General features: G+C 36.6%; 1 protein-coding gene across 1 annotated transcript; it reads right to left on the reverse strand.

Moving 5' to 3' along the window:
• Positions 1–629: 629 nt before the first annotated feature.
• LOC120006946 (peptidyl-prolyl cis-trans isomerase CYP23) lies at positions 630–11,097 on the reverse strand. The gene is made up of 8 exons (XM_038857071.1): positions 10,905–11,097; positions 10,706–10,819; positions 10,474–10,622; positions 9,197–9,269; positions 9,012–9,101; positions 8,313–8,352; positions 1,181–1,257; positions 630–979 (listed from the first exon to the last, which is right to left on the reverse strand). Exons 1-8 carry the CDS (start codon positions 10,998–11,000, stop codon positions 959–961), a joined length of 660 nt encoding a protein of 219 aa, XP_038712999.1. The 5' UTR covers positions 11,001–11,097; the 3' UTR covers positions 630–958.
• Between the last annotated feature and the right edge of the window lie 384 nt (positions 11,098–11,481).

Raw genomic sequence — 11,481 nt, forward strand, 5'->3', positions numbered from 1 at the left:
CCATACATGAATTGCAGAGAAGCGAAAGAGAGACAAACAAAATAAATTTTGGTTTCTGGGATTTCTAAAATAAATTGTTACTTTTTGTTTTTGATCAGTAATGCCATGTCATAACATCACACATCATTTATAATTTTTTTAAATAAAATCATGTTATATATTTTTCGCCAAATCATTTGTTTTAACAAAAATCTGGTGTAAAGATTAATGGATACCCATAAGCAAAGTAAACGGGCTTATTTAGCCAAAATAAAAATTGAGAGGCTTTATTCACCCTTTTTTTTTAAAGTATAAGGGTCATTTCGGGGGATAAGAGGCCCAAATTTTTTGCTATAATTATAGTACAATTCTCTACGAAAACAATCTTAAATCATAAATTAAAATGTATTTTTGTGTATTATAGTGTATAATGTTCGAATATAATAGATTCTGAAAAAAAAATCAAAATCCTAAATTCTAAACTGTAAACCCTAAACCCTAAAATCTAAAATCTAAATCATAAATCCTAATCCCTATATTCTAAACCTTAAAACACTCATTCATAACTCCTAAACTCTAATATGTCATTTTCAAACATACAAAACCATGATCTAACATAATTTTAGGGGAGAATTGTAGCAACAATTGCGGATAAAATTTGCAACCCCTCTCAACTCCCATTTTTGTACTAATCACAAATTTGGGTTTCTGCTACATTTATTGGAGCTCGTACAACGGTGAACAAATTTTAAAAAAATTAAAAATATATAAATAGGTTTACACTCATTTAACTGGCATTTATGATTCATCCCCCCTTGCCATAATTTCTTTTCTTTGAAGAAAATCCTATTCTAATAGCAGGACTGCAAGGATTTTAAGAATTGGTAGCTATGAAGTTTATGATTACACAAGCATTCGAAGACTTCCATAACTTGCACAAATCATACTGTCACTTCCTTCTAATCATGCTCTTCCATAATCATGGGAAGCATTTCATCCTCTGCAAAATGAAATGGGATAGTTATGTTCATCTTTATCATAGAAGATCATTTCCTAGCAATTTCAGTAACCAATAGAAGTAAATGGAGGAAATGAACACACGTAGTAAATTCTCGTTGATTTTCCTATAAATTCATGCAGCAGACTCCAAATTTTTTGGATAAAAACTCGGATAATGATCATGAATACAAATCTCACGCACCTGTCTTTCAATTTCTAAAGCAGATGCAGCAAGTCTTCTTTTCAGAATCGATCTGTCCTCTTCACAACTCTCCAACTCTGTACGCATAATCAAAATAACAATCAAAAACGAATACAACACAAGATAAACAAATCAATTTTTCTCATAACTGAATATTGAAGACTGAGAGTTCACTTTAACAAGATATGCAAAAAAGTCAGTTCACTTTAACAAGATATGCCAAAAAAAGTTTTTACATCACCATTAAGAACATGTCGTGTTTAACTTAGTCATAGTTGATTTTATGTTTCCTTCTCATAGGAAAAAAACCACCGTCAACTGATGTTCCCACCCGTGAAATTAACCACTGCCTAGAGCTATTAGCAATTGTTATGAACAACCTCCAGTAAACAAAGTGACTAAATGCGAAAAGCAGGCAATAACAAGATATTGATAAGATACTTGGAATGTTCATTCAATGTCCATTAGTTTTGGACTCTTGTATTTTAACCCAAAAAAGTAAAAAATACATAAATTTACTCTTGTATTTATGCTATATACTGTACATAAATTTCCTATGTAAAAAATAGAGAATTGGCAACTTCAGATTACACTGAGGAAATAGTGGGCAATAAGAGGCATTTTGTCAGTAACTCAATCAACTCTTCGGAATTATAATATCTTATTTTTATTGATAGTAGCTAAAAAATATGACCTGGGGAATGTTCTTTAAATTACGAGAATGGTGTGAGGATTTAGAAAAGATTGGAATATGGAAATGCATATTAGAGATCGATTATCAGAAAGAAATTGTGAAAAACTGGCTAAAGGCGATAAGGCAAAGTTGGTGATACGAGTCATAAAAATTTCAGAAAAGCAATTGTTTTACAATTAAACGCAATTAGCGTATGGGATTTATAGGATGTGATGATGTGCACAACATATAAGCCACGATAACAGCTTCACTACTCTAGTACATATATATGCAATCTTTGGAACAAGTTGGCTAAGAAACTGATTTTGCAATATTGTATGCACCAACATAGGGAAACCTTATATTGAAAATGACAAGTTTGGAAAGAAAATGATGATGCGTAAGCAATGCACAAGCACAAAGTTTTAAACATGACGGATTTGGTGAAATTGTCGAAGTCAAATTTTGAGTATTAAAAAAGATCCATTTGGGAGCAAAGGTTATTCTACAAGAAAGTTAAGGGTTCCTAAAACATAAAACTAGACCTAATTGTTTGGCTAAACAGCATAAAAGGATAAGATTTAATGACTGTCAAAGTTGCTATAAATTGTGTTGTGAATTTTAACACAAGCAACTATGACAGAGAGAACTAAATTTAGGTCATCATAAGAAAAGAAATAGGGAGAACGTAAGCTCGCAGCTTGCAAAATCAATAAAATACTTAATATCCCATTCCCAAATGTCGTATGAAATATAAGCAGTCCAGTTTATAGTCACTTTGAGACACAATCAAATTTTAATCACATTGCGAGATGCCTTCTGATAGACCCATGGTTAAACAATATAAGAAAAGAAAGAATAAACAACAAAGTGGACATGTGGTATAATGAGTGGAACACTTGTCTCATCATGATTGGTAATCCTTTGTTCTAATGTTTTTCTATTGCTTTTTAATTCGGGGAATTTTAGCTTTTGGAATCGATTGTCTTCTGGGAGGCTCCTAGCTCCTCGAATTGCTAGGGTTTCTATTGATTTTGCTATTTCAGTCGTTCTAATTGTAATTTTCAGTTTATTATTATCCATATATCATTTTGGTGGGTTTGAATCTATCAATTTGGTATCGGAGCTCATACGATTCTGTTATAGTTAAATCGAAACATGTAGGGGCGAAGTGAGATCATAGAGAAAGAGATAGCCGAGAAGAAGGATAATGTCGGGGTTTTGAAAGACGACATGACGACGGTGAAAGCTTGCCTGTCGGAAGTGTTGAACCTATTGAAGGCGTGCAATAAACCAAATAAAGAGAAGGAAAATTTTCAATGAGTCCTCTCGCACTCCAAAGGTCATTCTTGATCGCCGAGCTTCAATGGAGTGGGACTTTGGTCGTCGGAAGCTCAATCTACCAATTTTTCCCGGAGATGACCTAGCTAGTTAGTTGTATCGAGTGGAGCCGTATATCACCGTGAATTAAGCGATTGAAGAGGAATGGATTTTTGCCGCCGTGGTGTGCCTTGAGGGTAGTGCGCTAGGCTGGTACCAATAGATGGACGGACAAGCACCCATCTTGACTTGGAGTACTTTTCGATCTGCCTTGGTGCGCCATTTTCATAGCCATTTTCATAACTCCCAAGATGGTAGCCATGACTGCTTGGTGGCCTTGTGATAAGAACGCAAGGTAGTTTATTTTAAGGAGTGTTTTGAACAAATCTCTACCCCAATGGATGATGTGGGTGATGATATGTTAATAGGAGCTTTTCCGAATAGGCTTCCACTAGAAATACAAGCTAAAATTCGATTGAACCCACCTACAACACTTTCAGGTCTCATGGAGTTGGCTCACTGAATTGAGGAACATCATTCAATTCTGGCCCGTACTTGCCACTAAGACCGCAATGTTCTTCAGTGTCAGGTTTTCAATTGCGGTGATGGTCTATCTAGAAGTTTGGGGCGCCCACCTGATCCTATTAGAACCACTACAACAACGAATCCAATTTCTCGTAATAGCAGGCACAACGAAACTACCAAACCACCTGACATACCCGCTATGAGTACTAAGCACAAGCCGTATCGTCGCCTAACTAAGAAAGAGGTGCAACAACACAGGAAGAGAGGTTTATGTTTTCAATGCGATGAGAAGTACCACCCTGGCCACAAATGTAAGAATTGTCTTCTCCAAGTGCTTTTGGTGGCATATGATTAGGAGGCTGCCCTACCTACAGAGATACAAGAGGGGACAAAAGAAGAAGTAGCCGAAGAGGACAATTCTCTAAAGTTAACAACGAATTCTATTTCAGGTTTTTAAATTAATAATAGCACCCTCAAAGTTCATGGAAAGATACAGGGCCATGAAGTTATTATACTGGTGGATACAGTGCCTTGAATAATTTTATTTCACCGGAGGTGATAAATCAGTTGCAGCTTCCAGAGAACAGCCATAAAAAGTTTGTTGTTCATGTTGGGAATGGTATTTGCGTAAAGGCTGAAAGACTTTGTCGCAATGTCAATGTAGTAGTGTAGGTAATAGAGTTGTTAAGAACCTTCCATGTGTTTGATTTAGGCAGTGCATAGTTGGTTTTGGATATAGCTTGGTTACATACCCGAGGAGATATTTCTCCCAACTATCAACAACTTAATATGAAATTCCTTCGGAATGGGCAGAAAGTTACGTGGCAAGGGAGCTACTCTTTCTAAAACTGTGGTATCCCTCAAAACCATGTTGAAGATCTTGAAGAGTGAGGATGTGGGTTTCATGGTAGAATTTGTAACTTGTCAGGTGCTTAGCCAGGATGAGAACCCCAGACTTGGTGATGAGATGCCTAACGAAATAGCCTATAGGTTTCAAGAGTTGTTGGTAGAGTTTAAATCTGTGTTCACAGCTAGTGCAGCTTTACCCGCCTCAAGGGGACATGAGCACAGTAGTAGATTACATGAAGGAGTTGTCTCGCCTAGTATTAGTCCCTATAGTTATCCACATTATCAAAAGAACAAGACTGAGAGGTTGATCAAGGAAATACCGGCTACAGGGATCATTAAGCCGAGTACAAGTCCGATTTTCAGTCCAGTTTTGTTGGTCAAAAGAAATACAGAGGGTGGCAAATGTGGGTTGATTATCATACACTTAGCAAGCTCACTATACTGAATAGATTTCCCATTCCAGCTATTGACTAGCTTTAAGATGAGTTACATAGAGCCACTGTTTTCTCTAAATTGGACTTGAAATCAGGTTACCATCAAATCGACATCAAGGCCGCGGATACCGAAAAAATTATGTTCCGCATGCCATGAAGCGCATTATGAATTCTTGGTCATACCTTTTGGTTTAACAAATGCCCCATCAACTTTTTCAGTCCTTGATGAATGAATTATTTAAGCCATTCCTCCAGAAATTCATTCTAGTCTTCTTTGACGACATTCTGGTTTTCAACAATGAATTTTCATCCCACTTACAACACTTAAAAGCAGTGTTTTCAAATGTGAAAATGTATGCCGATGCGTTATCGCCTTCATGAGGAGAAGCGTAAGTATTGATGCGTTGAGTCGTAAGTTTTTTAGGAAAAATATTTGTTATATTAAAAATATACAAATATAATAGAAAAAGATATAGAGCTAAAGCATTTGAATTAAATGTAGAGAGGGCTTGAATAACACTGTAACACACATGATGACCAAGACCACAAAATCAAGATGAGCCCAAAGTTGAGCATCCCAAATAAGAACAAGTCTAAGCCTTATAGATTAAGAACGATCCAATCTAGAGTCTAAGTTTGACGGATAGAGAAGAGAGAAATAGAAGCTTCGTGAAGAGAGAACAAGGAGGAAGCCAAGAGGAGACAAAGCCAGAATTTTTATGAAGAGAGAACCAGAAGCTTCGTGAAGAGAGAAAAAGGAGGAAGCCAAGTGGAGACAAAGCCAGCAGAGGAACCTAAAATTTGATTTGGACACAGATCATTGGTCAGGTTGTAGATAGCCGGTCAAAGAGGCAGATCTCAATGGTCGAAAGGAGGCCCGGCCGCGTAGATGGGAATCGGAGGTGGTCTTCAACAGTTCAACTTTCAATTTCAAGTCTGTATGACCTAATTAGACGCAGCTTCCTCAATTTTTTCACAACCAATGAGTAAAAAAATGTAGTTTTTGTTAGGTTTGATCGGACCGGATCGAGTGTAGAGTCGAAATTTGCTGCGGTGTAGCATTGTTCTCAAGTGAGTACGTGAAGCAGCAGAGGAGGCTTACTAGAGATTTTTCCTCAAAGAAGGTTATCCAGTAATGGCAATCTGGTTAAGCCATCTGGAAGGGTGGTATGGCCGTCTAGATGCCTCAGCTGGAAATAGGTGAATCCGGGCTTTAGGACCAGGTGTCCGGACGGGCTAAATGGGTGTCAGGGGGCTAGACTATTTTAGTATAAAAGGGGACTTTGTTTCTAGGGTTTAACCCTAATTCCAATTGTAAGTTTCTCTAGGTTTAAAGAGGCGGTTGAGAGTGAGAGAGAGAGCAAGGTGAGAGAAAATTGAGTGTGTAGTTGTAACAATTTTCTACATAGTGGATTTTCTCTATTGTCGTTGATATTATCTGTTGAGGAGGATCCGTGGCGAATTTCCCAACAGTTTTGCCTCAATTCCTATGAGAATGCACGTCTCAAATGCCTTAAGCCTCAGTTCTTTTAGCACCTGATAGTTAACCTTCTTTTTCCTTACAGGGAGGATGACTCTTCCATAAGGGTTGTTTGGTTATTCCTTGCCATTATCCTCATATTTCGTGTATTCTCAAGGAGTTTCACTACACTCCTCAAGGTGTACATTCTGGTTATTGAAACAAATTTCCCATTTTTTTGGCTGGGTATGCACATTGATGTTAAGGCTTTTGTAGCGGCATGCAAGGTGTGCCAAAGGCACAAGTATTCTACCTTAAGTCCTCGGGGTATTCGACAACTCCTTTCTATTCCTACAGCTGCTTGGGAAGATTTAACAATGGATTTTATCAATGGCCTACCTAAGGTAAAAGGTGTGGATACAATTCTGGTTGTTGTGGGTCGCCTAACAAAATATGCTATTTTTTCTTTGCTTCTCAGACATCCTTATTTTGCGAAGGAAGTGACTCATCTTTCCACTACCGAGATTGTGCATTTACATGGATTCCCTAGTTCTATTGTATCGGATCGCGACAAAATCTATGTGTAGCACAAAACAGGATGGAACAATATACTGATGGTAAACGCAAGATCATAACATTTCAATCTAGTGATCAAGTTTTTTTGACTCTTCAACCATACAAGTTCAAGTCGTTAGCCAAACATCCCAATCATAAACCCATCCTACGTTTCATGTATTGCAACTTAGAAAGTCCTCGTCCTCAGAGATCATCAGTCAACTCTTGCCTTCATATCTTACTGAGGAACTTGAACTAATGGCTGTTCCTGAAGCTATAATGCACAACCGTAGACTCCTCAATGGTCAACTAGAAGTTCTAGTTAAGTGGAAAGGTCTACCTGATTGTGAAAATTCATGGTAATTGGCTTCTGACCTCATTTCTCAGATCTTGACTTTCACCTTGAGGACAATGCGCAGGTTTTAGGGGAGGGTATTGCTAGACCCATAGTTAAACAATATAAGAAAAGAAATAATAAACAACAACGCGGACACGTGGTATGATGAGAGTGGAACACTTGTCTTATCCTGATTGGTGATCCTTTGTTTTAATTTTTTTCTAGTGGTTTTTAATTAGGGGACTGGGGGAGAGAAGTTTAGCTTTTGGAGTCTATTGTCTTCTGGGAGGTTCCTACTCCTCGAATTGCTAGGGTTTCTACTGATTTCGCTATCTCAGTCCTTCTGGTTGAAATTTTCAGTTTATTATTATCAATATATCCTTTTGGTGAGTGTAAATCTATCATCTTCGAACAAAGGCGAAACACTAAATACTAAGAAACTAATGCAGAAATCAAGAAAGCATATAAACTCTGGACACTTCTAAAATTGTGTATGCAAAAAACTAAATTACATATACCCCTGTATAAATAAACAAATAATAAAACCCTAATTTGCTAATATTAGGAAGGACAATGCTAGAGACACCAAAATGTAACCCCCAAAAATCCCCCAAATCTATGTGGCATTGAAATAGCCATTGATTAAAAACATACATGTAGGGGTCAGTTCACATCCAACACTCCACATTAAATAGGGGTCTTTTGGGGTCACTTTTTTGGGGTCTCAAGCATTATCCTATTAGGAATACCATCATTTCATGTTCACGGATGCATCACAATATAAACATCTTGATATAAATGAAATGAGATTAAGCCTAATTAAATATCAAAGGTATGCAGATTGCTACAAACAGAAAATGTCCCTTTGCTAATGTCAATAGACTTTACCCAATGTCTGTCTACAAATTAATAAAGGATCATTTACTTAAGCATCATAACAAACAATAAAAATTAACTATAATACAGCGTCTAGTTCTCACCGTAATAGTATGACGAAAGAATCGTGATGCGCTCATTTGGCTGAAAGAAAGAAAAAGTAATGAAATAAGTGTTGAAGGCGCAGTTACTGCATAGATTTTAACCCATAATAAATTGCAGTCATAAAATAAATCCCAAGAACTGTAGGTCCATAATCAGTCAATCACTTTACAAAGAGCAAAGCAGAGTTGCTATGCAAAAACATGAGGAGTGAGCATAAGAGAAAATTAGACTAGGAGAATCAGGATGCATTTCCCATCCCTGCCTTAGGCTGACAGAGTAGGTGGAATATAATTGAAAAGGCCAATTTGCTCTAATTGAAAATCTCACATACCAAATTGAGAGCATGAACAAGGCCAATATGCACAATCGAGATGTAATATTGCATTAATATGTATCTTCGTTTCAAGACTTATGTATGGTATGTGTATGCAGAAGCATGCATAACACAGAGTGAAAGTAAGCACAAATCAGTGTGTATCTGTATTTGCTAAAGTGAGATTGAAAAACGGAAACACATTTTAGCATAAAACATTTCAGCAAAGGTGCAAGTTCCAGAAATTCACCCATTAATAAAAATTCATCATAATATATTCAACCCAGTAGTATCCATATTCAATCTAAAGATGTAAGCTAAATTTTCCACTTCTAAGCATGCATGTAACTCCGATGAGCATGGATAAAGGATATTAGAAGTATACCATTACAAATATTCCCTCCTTATGAGTAGGGAGATTCTCCAGCTTTTTCAGCGTCTCTTCACCTTTAGTAACTTTACCAAATACCGCATACTGATAATTAAAATCAGAAATTTCATTAGGAATCATTTCATATAAGATTCTTAAATTATCTTTGCAAAGTTGATTGGTTAGAGTAGGTGGAACACCTGGCCATCAAGATGAGGAGCATCTCCAAGAAGTATTGAAAATGAGGATTGTGCGCTATTTGGATCGGAATATCTAAACCAAATATTAAGTTCAATAAAAATCTCAATTTTCCCAGTATCTAATTCATAGAGAAAAAAAAAAAAAGTCACAAGAACAGCAAGAGGAAGCCAAGAAGGCATATAAAAAGAAAAAATGATGAATGTTAGAAACTTGGTAATGTGGCAAAACTGTTATCATTTTGCTGAAAAAGCACCAACTTTTCAAATTCATAAGTCCTACAATATATTTTGATAAGTGATTTAAAAATTGATCTATAGAATTCACAGAAAATAGAAGCATCAAATCAACTTGTCTTAGAAAGAGAGAGAAGCGAGGGGAGGGGTGAGTCAATTAAAACCTAAACTACCATTCATCCAATAATAGATTTACAGAAAATTCGAATAATCTGAATGTTTGAGCTCATTCAAGTTTGTAATCCTCTCGATGATTTTCATGACGCATCTACCATATATGACTGCATCTTCCCACTAAGTTCTTGGATTTTGCAATCCTACGCCGTTTGCATGCTAATTTTTATTAACAGAATCTAATCAAGGACCTTAAAGGAACCCGGTTGCTTTTCCTTGTTTTCATTAAAACTGTGCACAGTGTATCCTTGAAGATTAATATATTGTTATTAAGAAGCTAGAGCCACTGCAATGGATCTCTCATGATTATGGAACACCATATTCTGTCTTAGCTTATGCAAAAAAAAAATGCTAATTTCCGAAAAAACAATGTGTCGTCTCAAATTCATGTACTATGGATCGATACATTTCTCATACTGTAATTTGTTTGGGTTGCACCCCCTTGGTGCTTGAATAAAAAATTTTCCATTCAAAAAATTTGATTCTTCTTTCATAAAATCACACGTCAAAAATATGAGGGCAGTTCATATTTTGAACTTGATTACAGGCCAAATAATCCAGAAAAAAGAATGCTTATATGACTGCAAAAATCAATGGAACTCTATCCTATAATAATCCAAGTGGCTTCAGTCTACTTATATATGAAGCTTGCACTAACTATTAGAATCCCTAAATATGTTCTGCTGCAGAAATCAATATAATTAACAATCAAGCACTTTCACAGTAAGAAGCAATGGATTACAATAAGTTTCATGGAAAAGAAAATTCAAGCCCATCAACCCCATTAACATGATCATGCAAAACAAATTTAGAAATTAGATTAACTTGGTCTAAACAAAGAAGAAGTTCCTTTCACAAAGATTTTTCACCTGCCCATAGAAAGAATACCCCTCACATGCTTGACATCACTGAATTCACCAACAATAGTCTTTTCTGCTTCCCTACGTTGCTCTTCATTCATAGGAGCTGATCTTCCACTTGCAACATCCGCCACTTGGGCAACAAAGCCCTTATCGACCTGCAAAAATTTGAAAAATCCTAAAGATTCTCATCTAGATCTCATGAAGTAAAGTTTGTACTTGCTTCAATCTAACATAGTACCCGGAAAAAGTGATTCGTATTGTAACCACCCAGACGGACAAGCTTGAAAATGTGTTCAACGGTCACAGGTGCCACATTAGGAAAGAATCCAAATTCAACGTCTCCATAGTTTGTCTGCAACACAGATTCTGTTGATGAAATCACAAGAAACTATTTGAATAACAAAATACCTTATTAACGACGATGGAGAATGCCGAACCTGGAAAACAACACGGGCAGTACCCAGAAGGGGATCCTGGGACGAAGCACTCACCACAGCAGCTAGCGTTAAGCACATCCAACCAACGATCCACATTCCTTTCACTGAAATTTTGATTTTCCGCAGCCAGAAGAAGCGGTTTTGACTTCTTTATCAGCCAATGCAAGAATTCTTTTTTCTTTTTTCCAATAAATGGTTTCTGACAGAGAGAGGGGCAGTCATATCCGATCGAGAGAGAACCCCTCTTTTGGGCTGGGCGACCAGACCATTGTCTGTGGCCCAATCTGGAATTCGACAAGGCCTGCGTTTTAATTTATTTTGCGTCCCAAACCCAAGTCCAACTTTTTTTTTTTTTTTTTTTTTTTTTTAGGAAACAAGTCCAACTTTTGAGACTTTATTTAATTATTTTTATAAAATACTACTAATTAACAAACATGATTTGAGCTCGATGACTGGATCAATCAGTCACCCATGTAATTGACTTGCCTAGATGGAAATTTAAGTGGACCATTATTCAAGTTAGTAATTGGGTTAAAGTCAAATTTTGACCAAAAACTTAAACGGGTCAAGCCAAGTA

This window comes from Tripterygium wilfordii, chromosome 10 (genome assembly GCF_013401445.1).
Source record: "Tripterygium wilfordii isolate XIE 37 chromosome 10, ASM1340144v1, whole genome shotgun sequence".
Classification (NCBI taxonomy): domain Eukaryota; kingdom Viridiplantae; phylum Streptophyta; class Magnoliopsida; order Celastrales; family Celastraceae; genus Tripterygium; species Tripterygium wilfordii.